The sequence below is a fragment of the Pleurodeles waltl genome, chromosome 4_2, assembly GCF_031143425.1.
Source record: "Pleurodeles waltl isolate 20211129_DDA chromosome 4_2, aPleWal1.hap1.20221129, whole genome shotgun sequence".
NCBI lineage: Eukaryota > Metazoa > Chordata > Amphibia > Caudata > Salamandridae > Pleurodeles > Pleurodeles waltl.
In genome coordinates, this window is record NC_090443.1 from 822534828 (window position 1) to 822551407 (window position 16580).

General features: G+C 45.6%; 1 protein-coding gene across 1 annotated transcript in view; it reads right to left on the reverse strand.

Moving 5' to 3' along the window:
• EFCAB7 (EF-hand calcium binding domain 7) overlaps positions 1-16580 on the reverse strand; it is a 333043-nt gene that overhangs the window by 196433 nt on the left and 120030 nt on the right. The window contains exon 6 of the mRNA XM_069232519.1: positions 1744-1865. Coding sequence (XP_069088620.1) covers positions 1744-1865 — 122 coding nt within the window. The remainder of the gene's footprint in view (positions 1-1743; positions 1866-16580) is intronic.

A 16580-nucleotide genomic window follows, 5' to 3' on the forward strand; every position in this document is an offset into this window, starting at 1 on the left:
TGTAGTATGGGCCTTCTTTACAGTTTTGCAGATGGGATACGCCATCAAAATCTGTATTACAAGTGTCATGTGGTATAATGCACTTGTAATACAGCAGACCAGATATCCTCCACACTTGAGATGGAGTATCAAGTCTACCAACCGCTAAATAGGGCAAGGTTGTGCAAATGCACACTCAGTGATGTGGCCTGTGGGATTGTTCCTGGGGGTTTAAGGGTTGGGAGTTCATTGGAAAGCTACCTGGTATGCTGTAGCTCTTCTATAGTCTTCTTTTAAATGGGTCCTTTGCAAGCCATTTTCAGCCTCTGAGTGGAATAACACAAATATCTTAGTAGGAGGCACGTCTGTCTGTTCAGTGGGATGGTCTGATTAAGGGTTCCTACAATGGGACCAGGTAATCCAACAAACAACAAACTTAAAGACTTTCTGAAACTACAATCAGACTTTGATCTTGAGTTATAAACCAGTGACAGTTATTACAACTTTGATGCTGAGAATCCTGGGTCTACCCCAGTTAGACCTCCCGTCTTCTCCCATCCTACAGGTACTCCATTCCGGGGATTTCTTTTTTCAAATGGGAGCAATAATCAACAAACTGTCATCTTAAAATGTTTTGCCTACCACCAGATGTCATTGGCAGGTCTTGAGGAGGGAATACAGTTCTGAAGATTGGATGACACTCCTGACTGATCATGACCACATGGTAGCAAAGCTTAAATTCCTGTATTTCAAAGCTGTACGTGATTGGTACTGGACTCCCCAGAAGTTGCATAGGGCTTCGCCACCATTCAATGTGTTAGAGATGTATTTAGACTGAATGTGATCTTGTACACATCCTCTTGAGGTGTCCATGTGTCCATGGTGTCTGCTGAAGAAGCTGGTTTGTTATTACTATTTCTTTATCAGTGGAACTAGCTTTAATGCCCCATATGTCCTATTAGGGAGACTTACCAACCATAGCCACAAGTGGCTAGCAACGTCTGTGACAGCAGCCAAACTATGCCTTCTATGACAATAGAGACAGACTCATGTACCCACTTTGTGATGAGTGGTTGACTGATTATTGAGGATTGTCTATAGGGTAAGCCTCATATACAAGATCAAATTCCACCCAGATGTACTTAATTATATATGAAGCAACTTTATTGATAATTAAGAACACTTGGGACAGGATTCCTTGTACAAACCCCTAGAACACTGCTCAGTTCAAGACACTTCGGTCTGCTCACCAATGCATGGATACCCCTCACTGAGTGTTAACAATCCATATAACCTTTAACTTGACACATCAGTCAATGTGGCTTTAATAAATGATCACAGACTTTCTTGCTATCCCCTGTCCCGATCCCTTTTGACATCAATCTCAATTTGATTTTCTCTGAAATCTTTCTATTATATTTGCAAACAAATATTTTTGTATTTTCCATACTTCTTACTGATGCCTGGTTACTAGGTCCTTATTCAGTATAACAGAAATGATATGTTCTAATCGCCACAAGATTCTGCACTAGCATTTTTTCTCAATTGTTGATTGTTACGACTGTGTCATGTTTCTTATCTGCTTCAATACCATTGATTTAATTTACTGAAATGGTTTGCTCTTGTAACTCCCAATAAAAATGAAAAGTTGCCATAAAAAATAATACTGGCATAATGTAAAGTGAAACCAAAGGAATATCACATCTAACAACCTCTGAATAAGGCCCTTAGTAGAAAACATATTTTGAGGATAGGAATGATTACCTTTAAGATCTGTGGCTCAATTAGCTTTGAATTTTTGGTACTGTTGGCTCCCATGCTGATGATTGAAGAAACGGATGCTTTCAAGCTTCGAGCAGATGAAGGGCGGGATGATTTGCTGTCAACTAAAACATTATTATCTTTGATTATTTAATAAAATAGAGTTATATATTTATCATTGAAATAATATTTTCTATGGGTTTCTGATATTTATAATCATCAAATCAAAACGCTGTAAATATAATATGCTCAGCCTCAAAATGTGGGATGTCAGTTTGAGTCAAGTCTCGTAGGTGTGCTATGTGATGTCATGGATTCTTAAGGTATCACATGTATCCACGCATAAGAACAAATGCAGGTAGTTTATCCCATATAATACCAGAAACAAAAAGACCTGCACAACCTCTGTACAGATTGTTGTAAAAAAATACTGGCCTGATATTCACAAAATTAAACAGATATCAAACCTCCAACTCACACAAATAAGCAACTCACAAAGCGTACAAGTGCGAGCACATCTTCAGAGACACCCTAACATATGTAAGTACTTACTCCTGCAGAACATTTCTTGTAAGTTAGCCCTGCCTTATGCATTCTGTTTTAATGTTTCCCATACGGTATGTTCATAATTTTTAATGTTATGATTTAAATTCTTCTCAAATGTGATTCTATGTTCTTTTAGTAATATTTGCCTTGTTGGCCTGCCATGGTTACAGTTAGTGGGCTCCTTATAATACAGCTAGTTATCACTCACCTTTGCCTCTTCCACCTATTTTGGAAGGCCATTAGCTATGACTAAACCTAAATCAGGATAATTATTAAATCTGACCATAAAGCAGCATTTTCGACTAATTGATAAGGTCTGGCCAACCAGGGTGAACTGATTCAGGAGGTGCCCCTTGTGTAAAAGTTTGTATTACTACCTAGGCAGAGACACTCACAGAAAACTGAAGGACTTGAAAAGAGAGTGTCAAAACTAACCAATCCTGCTCATGCAACCACAGAAAAAAACAGAAAAAGAAAATAAGTTACTTACCTGTAAATGTAGTTCTCCGGTATTGGAATCTTTCATAGATTCACATGCTTGAATCATTCCTTGTCGTCGAGATGGGTGTCCTGGCTGCCTTATAATAGCGATCTAATGTAAAACATAATGCATTATGACTAGGGGTGGGCGAGCAATTTCTGATCCGCCAGCGGAGTTCGCTGGGTTTTCCCCACTCCGCTTATAGTTTTTTCTTGCGCTTGCCAATGTTAAGTTGGCGAGCGAGAGAAATTGCTAATTTGGTGAGCCCACATGAGTTTTCTGAACGAGAGCAGTCACGGTAGGCTGCGACTGCTCATGATGAAAAAGCTGCTGCTCGCGTTGAGGAAGCTGCCCCTCGAGTAGAAAATCTTCGCGAGTGGCAGAAAGAGGTTGTGCCCGCTGGTGCTCAGCATGCAGCAGGTTGTGCTGATTTTACAGCACAGGAGAAACTCTTGCACTGAAAATCAGTGCGAACAGCACAACTTACCCAGACTCCACCGCTCGCGGAACTCTGCAAACTCCACCCAAGCCTAATTAAGGCCCTTGGGCCTTTACTTTTGTAGGCTATCTAAGTCTGCTTAGAAAAGAGACCAAAGATAGACCTCAGCCAATACCTCCCTCTAGAACACTCCTGTGAGATGCTCTAGTCCCTCAGATTTTCCTAGGCACAACTGCTGGAGGATCATTGAGAAAGAAAGGAAAAAAATATATAGGGATAACGGTGAGCTTCTCAGGGAAGGAGGGAGGGTTGCATGTGAATCTATGAAAGATTCCAATACTGGAGAACTACAGTTACAGGTAACCATGTATTTTCTTAGTCCAGTATTGGAAATTTAATAGATTCACATGCTTAAATCAGAGTAGCAAGCAGTAGTGAAGCACACTGTATTTTGAACATATATGTGATAATTGATCAAATCTATCAATAACGTTTGCATAACAAGACTTTAGAGGTTACATATTACTTAATAACTGTATACTAACATGACATTATAAAAGAGCACAATTAAAGGAAACAGTATGCAACGTGCGGAACACAAACTGGGATGGAGGGAAAAGAGAGAACATGATATCTCACCGTTACTAGAACAGATGTCTTAGCACTGCCTGCCCCACTGCCATATCACCTTGAGGCGTTGCCTACAAGCAGTAATGCTTCGTAAAAGTGTGAATGTTCTGACAGGTGGCCGCTCTGCAAATGTCCTGGATGGGCACTCCAGCAAACAGAGCAGTAGACGCCGCTATGGCTCTTGTTGAATGGGCATGCGTCGATCTCTGCATAGGTTTCCCTGCAGCTCTGTGGCAGAAATGTATTTCGCTTGATATCCACCCAGCAATCCCTTGCTTGGAGAGTGGTCGGCCTTCCTAGGGGCACTGAACACCACAAATAGTTGATTGGCCCTTCTAAAGTCTTTGGTTTTTTCCAGATAAAGTTTGAGACATCTTTTGATGTCCAAAGAATGAAGAGCCTGTTCCGCCGGTATGGTGGGGTTCAGAAAGTACGACTTTAGGACCACTGGATGATTAATGTGGAAAGCCGAAAGGACTTTGCGTACGTTCTTTGGATTTGGTCGTAGTATTACCCGGTCTTCCTTAAACTGCAAGAAGGGATCCTGTATGGTGAAGGCTTGGATTTTGTTAATCCTTCTCACTTATGTAAGGGCAAGAAGAAGTGCGACCTTCCAGTCGGCCCTGTGTATAGGTTCAAATGGATGTTTCTGGCTGGCGGGAAAGTTCGGAAGGGTCCTTCGATGAACTGTTTGACAATCCTAGTAGACTGCAAAGACGGTAAGTTTTCTGATCATCTGTAACAGGATACTGCAGCCAAGTGAACCATAATTGAAGCATGAGCCAAACCAGTTCTTGTCAAATGGAGTAGCTATGGACGAACTTGCTCCGGTGATAATGAAAATTGATGTACTTGAGCTTATTTGCACCATATGCAAAATCTTTTCGATTTAAGATGGTAAGTCCTGTTTGTACTGTCAGCTCTGACAAGATTGTCTCTACAGTCAGGAGAGATGTCTAAAGTATGCAAACTCATTGTGCTTACGGCCCAGGCTGTCAAATGAAGTGATGCTGGATCCGAGTGCAGTACTTGACCCTCGCTCATTGTTAGTAGGCACAGTGTTATCGGCAGAGGGATGCTGGGACTCCCTAATAGAAGAAGTAGTTCTGTATACCAGCGATGGCGAGGCCATGCAGGGGCTATCAGGAGTATTTTGCATTGTTCGGCCTTGGTCTTGGCTAAGACTCTCGGAATTAGGGGAATGGGAGGAAAGGCATAGGCATATATTCCTGACTATGCCATTAAAAATGCATTTCACCATGAGCCGGGATGGTGATCTCGACTTGCAAAGAATTGGCATTTTGCATTCTGGGGAGTGGCAAATATGTCCAGGTTCGGCTTGCCTCATTGAGAGAAGACGTGGTTGAGCACCTACTGCTTTAACTCCCATTTGTGGTTGGATGTTGTCAAGCTGCTGAGAAAGACCGCTAACACATTTTGCTTCTGTGGCACGTGTTCTGCCCACAGATGCACTCCGTGGAGGATGGACCAATTCCAGAGATGTTTCAATTCTTGAGATAAGAGCAGAGATAAGAGCAGAGATCTGGTCCCTCCCTGTTTGTTGATATAGTGCATCGTTTTAGTGTTTTCTGTACACGTACGGACTGGCAAATTTTCGATTTTTGGCAGAAAAGCTTGAAGGGCTAAGCAAACCGTTTTGAGCTTGAGAAGATTTATGTGGCAGGTCTTGTGATGTGTTTTCCATTTGCCACTGACCTGCAAGTCCTGGAGGTAGGCTCTCCACTTTTCCAGGGAACTGTTGGTTATGATTACCTACGGGGATGGCGGATTGAGGAATGAGAGACTGACTGGCATATGGGAACTCTGGGTCCACCAAGACAACGTTGTTATCATAGTCTTCTTATTCCTGATTGTATCTTCGAAGGACCCCGTGGACTGCATCCAATGACTGTCCAGTTATTCTTGAAGGGGGTCGCATTTTGAGACAGCAGAATGGAATGAGAGAGATACAGGAAGGCATCATCCCTACAAGGGACTTGAAGAGGCGAACACAAAGAGATTTTCTTCTTTAAACCGATTTGGCCAGGGTGATCAGTTTTTGCTGTCTTTCCTTTGTAGGAGCAGCTTTGTTGAGTGGCGTAATATACAACAAGGCACACGTCTTGTGTTAGTCCACACTTGTGTGTGATCTTTGTTGTTTATTCCTTCATTTTCAGTATTCAAATACGAGAGTGTGCAGCGTACTCGCGGCGTTTGATACAGACAGAAGCATTACTGGAACAATTACCCAAACTCGAAGGGAAATGAGATTCAAAGGAGTGGGTTATATGGACAGTAGTGGTCGCTAATAGCATGAACAAGTGATCTGGGTGAGATGAAAAATAATGATAAGGAGATCTTCTAAACTAAATATATATCAGGACTCCATATCACAGCCCTGATGAAGTCATTGGGTTACATCCCAGATGAAACACATGTTGGCTGGAGTTGGAGCTGAAGGAATAAACAACGAAGATCACACCACGATTGTGGACTAACACAAGACGTGTGCCTTGTTTTATAATATTGTTCTTCACAGTCATTGATTGTTAATGCACAGGGTTTGAGGTGTGTTCCCTGTAAGAGCACTGCCTTGCAAATAACATAACAAGGATTGTATAAAAGAGCATAGAAGTTTTGCACGGTTGTGAGCACCAATTTTCCCCGCAAAACCACCTATTGTATCAGAGGTTTGTTGAGTGATGTGTCTAGGACTGCACCCAGAAAGGTAATACTTTTGAGGACTAAAAGGTTGGCTTTTTGTTGTTGATAATGAGACAGAATTCTCTGAATAGAGACCTCTGCGTCTGTGCCTTAGACAAGGCTCTGATCAGCCAGTCCTCCAAATATGGGAACATCTGATGCTTTTGGTTTCTCACGAATGCTGTGACCGGAGCTAAACATTTGGTGAAAATCCTGGGGGCTGATTTCAGGCTGAATGGGAGAACTTTGAATTGGAAGTGATTTCCGTCTACCGTAAATCGGAGGAACTTTCTGTGGGACGGATGGATCAGGATGTGAACGTATGCGTCCTGTAGATCGACAGTGGACATATAATCTCCTGGATTTAGAAGCGAGAGAATATCGGGTAGAGTAACCATATGGAATGACTGCCTCTTGAGATATTTGTTCAGCTCCCTGAGGTCCAAGATTGGACGCAACTTTTTTGGACGAGAAAGTGACAAGAGTAGAAGCCTTTCTTTTTGTCTGAAACAGGAACTTTTTCTATTGCTCCCTTCCTCAGCATTGTCAAAACTTCCTTTTTGAGGAGGTGCAGGTGCTTTTGAGTGTGTAGAAGAGGAGGTTTTGCTGGTGGAATTTGCAGGAACTCCAGGGTATGGCCAAACTGGATAGCGTTCAGCACCCAGTGATCCAGAGTGATGTCTTGCAATCAGTGATAATAATGGGAAATCCTTCCTTGTATTTTTGGAATGGAGGAAAGATTGGCAGCCGGCGTCCGTATAAAGTAATTGTCTACGGCCTGTGTCCTTTCCCTGCTGTCCTGCTCTACTTTTTTGTGGGGGTCTGCTATAGGCGGCCTGCAGAGGCTGTCTCTGCAGATATTGAGGGCGAAAGGACTAGTAAGAGGAGGAGTAAGCTGGGTACCTGGACTGCTGGAAACCTCTGTGGGATGGAAACCTAAGCCCTCTGGCACTCAGAAGGGTTCCGAAAGTTTTGGCCGTGTCTGTCTTGATAGCCTGCAGGGCATCGTCAACATGCTTACCAAAGAGGGCTTCCCCAATCGAAAGAAAGATCAAAAATCTTGTTTTGTACCTCAGGCCTGAATGAAGTTGCATGAAGCCAACCCTGCCTTCTACGAACAGCGGCTCCTGCCAATTGTCGAAAGACAGTAGTAGTGATGTCCATCGCACACTCAATAACCTCTGTTGAGGCTCTCCCCCCCCTGCAGTATTTTCTATGTTTCTGCCTAGGCATCTTCTGGCAACTGGTCCAAGTAAGGAGCGATGTCAGTCCCTTAGTGCTTGTCAAACTTGCCTATCATAGCCAAGGTATTTCCCACCCTGACCGTAAAAGAAGACACTGAAGATTTTTTTTCTGACGTTATTAAGTCTCCTCCCTTCTTTGTCAGGGAATGCAGAGATTTTAGCAGAAGTGTTCTTGAATCTGCGTTGGGTCACCTGAGTAATTACGGAGTCTGGCTTGGGATGACCCATCAGACACGCTGGGGGGTCCTCTGGCATTTTGAATTTTTTCTCTAGGCAGAGTAAGATTCTGGCAGGATTCCTCATCACCTTGAGGCCCTCATCCCATATATAGTTGACTATGGGCATGGATCTTACGCTTCTTTGGAAGGGCTCCCAGGCCTCGAAAAATGCTAAAACATTTACTAGACCTGCAGGTTGAGTAACATGAATAATCTATTTGACCCAACTCTAACGTACTTGACCCGTAAATGGGTCTCAAATTGTGTGATCCTAAGCAAATATTTTAGTTTACAGAGTCGCCTTTTTCTTCATTCGTGCATATGAGTGTACCATCAAATATGAGCTTAGCATTTCTGCTGTACAAAAAAACTTGTTTGTTTGATGAAATAGACTAAGGCCCTCATTATGAACTCAGCGGGATTTCCTGCCGAGTTCAGGCTGGCGGTCTAAACGCAGACCGCGAGCCTGTTGAGAACCCCGCCGGCCCAATAAAGCACATTCTGCAGGGCCGGCTGGCGGAAACAGTGTTTCCGCCAGCCGGCCCAGCAGAATGTTGGGCCTGGACATTGCGGGTGCAGCAGCATCCGTTGCGCGTATTACTGCCTGGAAATCGGGCAGTGATATGCACGACGGGGCTGTGCACGGGGCCCCTGCACTACCCATGCCAAGTGCATGAGTAGTGCAGGGGCTCCCAGGGCACCCATTCCACCAGCCTTTCCCTAGCGGGGGAAACCGCCATGGAAAGGCTGGTGGAATACAGGTTGCCATCAGTAAGGCATTACACTAAAATACATTTAGAACAGCACAAACATGAAAGGCACTAGCCAATAAAAGGAGACATGTACAGCAAAGAGACATAGTTCAAGGGGAGCAATCAGTTATTTGCTTTGAGAATAAAGAAGAGGACAAGAGGGGCCATGCAGTGACTGTAGTCAAACTAAAGAAAACTGCAAATTATTTCAAATTATCTCGTCATCAGGGTCAAACCAGATCAGTATCGAAATCAACGAGTCATTCAGACTTAACATTAAACTACAAAGAATCCAAAGAAAAAAAAGGCCTTGAAGAATAAGTTACTTACCTTTGGTAACACCTTTTCTGGTGGATACACTAGCAACCTGTGGATTCCTCACCTAAAGAATTTTCCCCCACACGCCAGCATTCAACCTAAATTTTCTTCTAGCTCTGCACGTCGATGATGACGTCACAATTGCCCGACTCCCACGCGACGCCGTATGACGTAATCTAGGCAATAAGAGGTCCTCGTCGACGTCCAGGCGTCAGTTATCACCATTTTTCACGTGCCTTTGAGGTGAACAGGAGAACATTGACAGTACAGATGTGATATGAACACATCAATCAAACTTATATACCAACATTTATTTCCACTAATCTGAACCATAACCAAAAGAAATAAACAATACGAAATATATGCATAAATATATACATATATACACATGTTCTCTCTCTTTTTTTTTTTTTAAATATATACAGGAACAACTATATACACATATATAAATCATTGCATCAGTATATACATATGTACAACAAATGGGTACTCACCCAAGGAATTAGTGGTAAGACCAGACAGGCAACGGGGAGGCGGGTGGGACCGTGAGGAATCCACAGGTAGCTAGTGTATCCACCATAAAAGGCATTACCGAAGGTAAGTAACTTGTTCTTCTGATGGATACAACTACCTATGGATTCCTCACCTAAAGAATAGAGTCCTAAAGCAGTACCGCCCCCGGTAGTGGGTGCCTGAATAGTCAAACCAAGAAATCCTGCAGCACTGAGCGTACAAAATGGCCATCCCTCCTAACTTCAGAGTCCAAACAATAATGCTTGGCAAAAGTGTGGAGGGATGCCCAAGTTGCCGCCTTGCAGGTGTCAACCACAGGAACACCTCTAGCTAAGGCAGATGAAGCCGCCTTAGCCCTGGTGGAATGGGCACGTAGCCTCACAGGAGGTTCCTTCTTTGCTTAAGAATAACATAATTTGATGCAAAGAACGACCCACCTGGAAAGCGTTCCCTTGTGGACAGCTTTGCCTCTCCTCTTCCGTATGTAACCGACGAAGAGCTGATCGTCTTGTCTGAACTCCCTCGTCCTGTCAGCGAAGAAGCTCAACGCTCTTCTTGGATCAAGTCGGTGAAGCCTCTCTTCCTCCTTGGATGGATGAGGTGGAGGATAGAAGGAAGAAAAAGTGATGGACTGTCCTAAATGAAGGGGTGTAACAACCTTCGGTAGGAAAGCCCCCTTGGTCCTTAACACCACTTTGTCCCTGTAAAAGGAAGTATATGGGGGTTCTACACTAAGAGCCTGGAGCTCACTCACCCTTCTAGCAGATGTTATGGCAACCAGAAAAACAGTTTTTAAAACTAAAAGTCTCAATGGACAAGAATGCATTGGTTCAAACGGTCAACCCATAAGAAAGGTCAATACTAAGTTAAGATCCCACTGTGGCATAACGAATGGAGTGGGCGGAAACTTATTAGTGAGACCCTTAATGAACCTCAAAACAATAGGCGACTTAAACAAGGAGGGTTGGTCTGGAAGGCACAGAAAAGCCAACAGCGCGGATAAATAACCCTTAACAGTGGCAACTGCACAACCCCTCTGTGCCAAGGATAATACAAACAACAGTATATCAGATAAGTGGGCCCTCAAGGGATCAATTTGATTCTCTCCACACCAATTCACAAATTAAGCCCACCTGCTTGCATAGATGGATTTGGTGGAGTGTCGCCTGGCCGATAATATAACCTCCACCACCTCAGGCGGGAGAGAAAAGGAACTCAGATTGCCCGGTTCAATCTCCAGGCATGAAGGTGAAGGCTCTGGAGGTGGGGGTGTAGAACCTGCCTCTGTGACTGCGAGAGGAGGTCTGCCCTGTAAGGGAGACGGTGCGGAGGGCCCAGAGAGAGTTGGAGGAGGTCTGAATACCAAACCCTTCTTGGCCAATCTGGAGCTATTAAGATGACTTGGGCCCGGTCTTGGCGGATCTTCCTCAGAACCCGAGGAATTAAAGGTATGGGGGGAAACGCGTAAAACAACTGACCCTTCCAGGACATCTGAAACGCGTCCCCCAAAGCTCCTTGCATCGGATACTGGAGGCTGCAGAAGGACGGGCAGTGCGCGCTCTCCCGAGTGGCAAACAGATCTATCTGTGGATACCCCCACCTCTGAAAGATGTAAAGGACTAGATCTGGATGAAGACGCCACTCGTGATCGGTTGAGATGCGCCGACTGAGATCGTCCGCACGCACGTTCAGAACTCCGGCCAAATGGTTTGCTACCAAGCAAATCCGATGGTCCTGAACCCAGGACCAGAGCCGTAGAGCTTCTCTGCAGAGAAGGTGCGACCCCACTCCTCCCTGCTTGTTTATATACCACATCGCGGTAGTGTTGTCTGTCAGGACTTCAACCGACTGACCACGAAGGGAAGGGAGGAAGGCCTTGAGAGCCAGACGTATCGCCCGCAATACCAACAGATTGATGTGAAACCTCTGTTCCACTGGAGACCAACGACCTTTGACCTCCAGGTCCCCCAGATGAGCTCCCCACCCAAGGGTGGAAGCATCCGTTATCACTGTGGCCACTGGAGGTGGCAGGGAGAACGGCTTCCTTGAGAAAGGTTGCCGACTGCAGCCCACCATCGAAGATCCGCTGTAGCGTCTCTGGAGATCCTTATCGATTCCTCAAGATCTCCTTTGTGTTGAAACCACTGCCTGCGGACGCACCACTGAAGAGCCCTCATGTGCCAGCGTGCATGAGTGACCAGCAGAATGCAAGAAGCGAACAGACTGAGCAGACGAAGGACCTTGAGGACTGGAACGACCGCTCCATTCTGGAACATTGGAACCAGCGCAGGGATGTGGAATTCCTATCACCCGACGCCCGGGACATCTTGTTTGGGGTCAAGGGCTACAAGTTTTTATGTTTACTTTGTCCTTGGGACAAGTAGGCCCAACCCTCTGCAGCACAAACCCTTTGGCTGCCTGTTTACAGAGAGTGGAACTCTCTGCAGTTGAGGTAATGTGTTTCCAAAAGATAATGCTGTTCGAACTTGTATTTATGGTTCATTATTTGAAATCCTTCATTATTAGGGTGAGTGCTGTAAATACATTTTTTAAGGTCACACTTCACTACTGACGTTGGTTCCAGTTAAAAAAAAAAAACGTGTACACATGTTTGAAAAGTTTAGGCTATGAGGCTATGTATAATGCTCCCAGAATGCTTTCTGATTAGATGCAAATGAAGTGTCATTTAGTAAAATATGTTGGTGCATGCTAGTATTTCCCAAAAATATTTCTAATGGAAAATCAGTGTAACGATTTTCAACACGATTATGGGAAGCATGAAAATAAACAAACACTGACAAAGCCAACTGATCTGACATATTTTTATAAGTCTTTTAGTTTCATCAATGCATGCCTGTTTTGACATGGCTTTTGTAACACTTTATTGTTGTGGGAGCTATCAGGCCCTCAACACTGTAACAAACACTGGCAAAAAAAAAAATAACATTTTTGAACTCTAAAAACACACGTTGCCACCATTGGCATAACAAAGGCCCCGCAGCCGCCCTCCTGGGGGCCCCTTCAGCACAGCACCTGGCCTGAGTGAGTCTGGAGAGGGGGCTCCTCCATGTTCTTTGCAAAGGGGCACCCTCCAGTTTCGTTACGTCACTGATTGCCACTGTAGTTCCTGACACTGAACAAAACTACTTTGTGTGCCAATATGCTCCTTGTGGAAGAGCAGAATGCGATCGCTCACAGTAAAGCCAGCCGAAAGAGAGAGAAATAGAAGATCAATAAAAAAAAAATGTTTTGTTAACACCAGACCTAATTAGGGACCAACACCCACATGTAGGTAGCTTTTTGCATGTCGCAAACAGCGACTTTCGCTGTTTGTGGCGTGCAAAAAGCACATTGCGATGCACAAACCCAGTTTTGCGATTCGGTAACCTGGTTACCGAATCGCAAAACAGGTTTGCGACTCGCAATTAGGAAGGGGTGTTCCCTTCCTAATTGTGACTCGCAGTGCAATGTAGGATTGTTTTGTGACCGCGGGCGCAAACCAATCGCAGTTTGCACCCATTTCAAATGGGTGCTAACACTTTCGCTAAAGGGAAGGGGTCCCCATAGGACCCCTTCCCCATTGTGAATGTCACTGTAAAAAAAAATTCAGAGCAGGCATTGGTCCTGCGGAACACTGCCTGCTCTGAAAAAATGAAACGAAAACGTTTCATTTTTCGTTTTTGTAATGCATCTCGTTTTCCTTTAAGGAATACGGACTGCATTACAAAAAAAAACAAAAAAACAGCTTTATTAAAAAGCAGTCACAGACATGGTGGTCTGCTGTCTCCAGCAGGCCACCATCCCTGTGAGGGCCGCCATTCGCAAGGGGGTCGCAAATTGCAACCCACCTCATGATTATTCATGAGGTGGGCATTTGCGAAGCCCTTGCGAATCACAGATGGTGTCAGGGACACCATCCTACATTCGGATTTGCGACTCGCAATTGCGAGTCTCTCTGACTCGCAATTTGCGGGTCGCAAATCTGAACCTACTGACATGTGGCCCCAAATTCTTAAAGAAAGTCACAAAAGTGCACCCATGGTATATGTCGTAACCCTATAAAATATTTGTGAACTGTATTTTAGCATGGGTAAATACGATGTGTAGATTTGCTCATGTGAAAATCTATTGAGCCATTTGCAAGTTCATTTTCCCTCCAGCCACTTTCTTCCCAACCCTGGAAGAAGTTCTAATTCTGCCATTGTCAGGAGTAAATGTCCAACCTTTCTTATTATGGGAAAATATTAGAGAGAAGCTGGTGAAAATCTTTAAAACATACAGGTTAGTAGGTTTGCAGACTCAAAGGCATTCCAGCCCTGGAACTATTGCTTACTGCTTCCTCCAGCCCCAGTATGCAGATCTGCAGAAAGGTGGAAAAATAAGGAAATTGCTACAGTAGGGATTGAAACTGCAAGTATTCAAGCCATACTAAGGTAGTAGCCCTGGCATAATCAGAGACGCTATTATCAGAGCTCTTACATAATGAGATTGCTGCCATAATTTGTAGCCACACTACATGGCACCAAAGGGACAAGTAGATCTTTTTACAGGACAAGTAGATATGAGAAGCAACCTGTCCCCTGGACAAGTAGATATTTTAATAAATTCCACACCCCTGCAGCGACTGAATGTCCTGAATCCGCTGCGGCTGAGGAAAGGCCAGATTCAATGTTGTGTCCAGTACTGCCTCTATGAACAGGAGGCGCTGAGAGGGCTCTAGGTGAGATTTGGGCACGTTCATCAAAAAGCCCAGATCGAACAACAACTGAATTGTCGACTGCAGGTGACGCTGCAGGAGCTCCGGAGACTTGGCTTTGATCAACCAATCGTCCAGATAAGGAAATACTGCTATCCCCCTTCTTCTGAGCTCTGCAGCAACCACCGCCATCAACCTTTGTGAAGACTTGAGGTGCCGAAGTAAGACCAAACGGAAGGACTGCAAACTGATAGTGTTGCGACCCTACCACAAACCGGAGATACTTCCTGTGCGACTTGAGGATCGGGATATGGAAGTAAGCATCCTGCAAGTCGACAGACACCATCCAATCTCGTTCGTTCAATGCCAAAAGAACCTGTGACAGGGTCAGCATCTTGAACTTTTCCTGCTTGAGGAACCAATTCAAAATCCTTAGGTCCAGGATTGGCCTCAACCGACCATCCTTTTTGGGGATCAGGAAGTATCTTGAATAGCAGCCCTGACCCCTCTCCTGCTCTGAAACTAACTCCACTGCGCCTTTCGACAAAAGGATTAGCACTTCCTGTGTTAGTAAAAGAAGATGGTCTTCCGAACAGAAGGATGGGCGGGGATGGATGGGAGGGGGAAACTCCCGAAAGGGAAGAGTATAACCTTTCCCCACAATGTCGGTGACCCAGGAGTCCGATGTAATGGACTCCCACATGTGAAGAAATTGAGATAGTCTCCCCCCTACAGGAGATGCGTGTAAAGGGAGTGATGGAGGACTAAGGCTGCTTTCCTTGCTGCACCCCTCCGGAGGAAGAGGAAGAGGCAGAGTGCTGCTGGGCTGCCCCTCTAGTACGAACTCTACCCCTGCCCCTAAAAGATCTATGAGGGTGAGCTCCTGAAGATTGCTGTCCTACTGCCTGGAGCCTCCCTCAAAAGGAAGAGCCACGCCCAAACCCCCTAAACCTCCTAAAAGATCTTAAGGAAGAGGAGGTGGCTGCTTGCAGTCCCAAAGATCTTGCCGTGGCCCTACTCTCCTTGAACCGCTCCAAGGCAGAGTCAGCTTTTGCTCCAAATAGTTTGTCCCCATCAAAGGGCAGGTCGAGCAGGGTTGTTTGTACATCAGGAGAAAATCCTGAAGACCGTAGCTAGGCATGTCGTCTTGTCGCTATGGACGTGCCCATAGCCCTGGCCACAGAGTCTGAGGTGTCTAGCCCAGATTGAATAACCTGGGTCTCCGCCGCCTGAGCGTCTGCCAAAAGGTTAGTCACTTCTTGAGGCAATCCAGAGTGCCCCTTGGCCTCGTCCATAAGAGCATAAATATACTGCCCTAGAATGCAAGTAGCATTCGTAGATTTGAGGGCCATGCTACACGAAGAGAACGCCTTCTTAGCCGACTGGTCCATTCTCTTAGACTCCCTGCCCGCGGGAACGCCTGGAAAAGATCCCGGAGCTGAGCGAGAGGAACATGAAGCCTGCACAACCAAACTCTCCGGAATCAGATGTCTGGGTAAGAACGCTGGTTCACCTGGAGCCACTCAATACCTTCTTGGCACCGACCTATTCACGGCAGTCGAAGTCACAGGCTTCTTCCACACCACTATAATAGGATCCATAAGCGCCTCATTAAACGGAAGAAGCGGCTCTGCCACAGCTGAAGATGGATGCAAAACCTCAGTGAGAATGTTGGTCTTGACATCCGCAGCTGGAAGAGGAAGATCCAAAATGTCCGCTGCCTTCCGGACCACCGCATGAAAAGAGGCAGCCTCCTCAGTGTACTCCCCCGGAGAATCCAAGTCTCACTCCGGGGGAGTGTCTAAACCACTCGCCGTGTCCAAGCCTTGCAGGTCCCCTAGTGGCTCCACAATCTCTCCCTCCTCCAAGAGCTGCTTCTCATACTCCTGCTCCTCAGAGCGAACCTTCTGGAGCGGAGCCTGGATCCAATCCCCGGCGTCGATAAGGCGTCAGCCGGCATCGATAAGGCATCAGCCGACGCCGAAGACCTCGGACAGCGTCGACCATCGGAGTCATCCGACGCCAGATCCACCGGCGCCATAGGCTTCTTCAAGGTTGATTGAAGCTGTGGCAAACTCATCGGCGCCGGGGTGGTGGACGTCGTCGGCGTCACTGGTCTTCTAGGCGACGCCATTGGTACAGGCGCCGATCCAGCACTTCCCGAAGGAAGAAAAGGCATGAAGGGCGTCGGTCTATATGAAGACGGAACACCCATGTCGAAGGCCAATGGACCTAAAGGCCCCGCATGCACACCTCCCGGCGCCATGGTGGCGAAGATGTTGAACATTGCATTGAGGAAT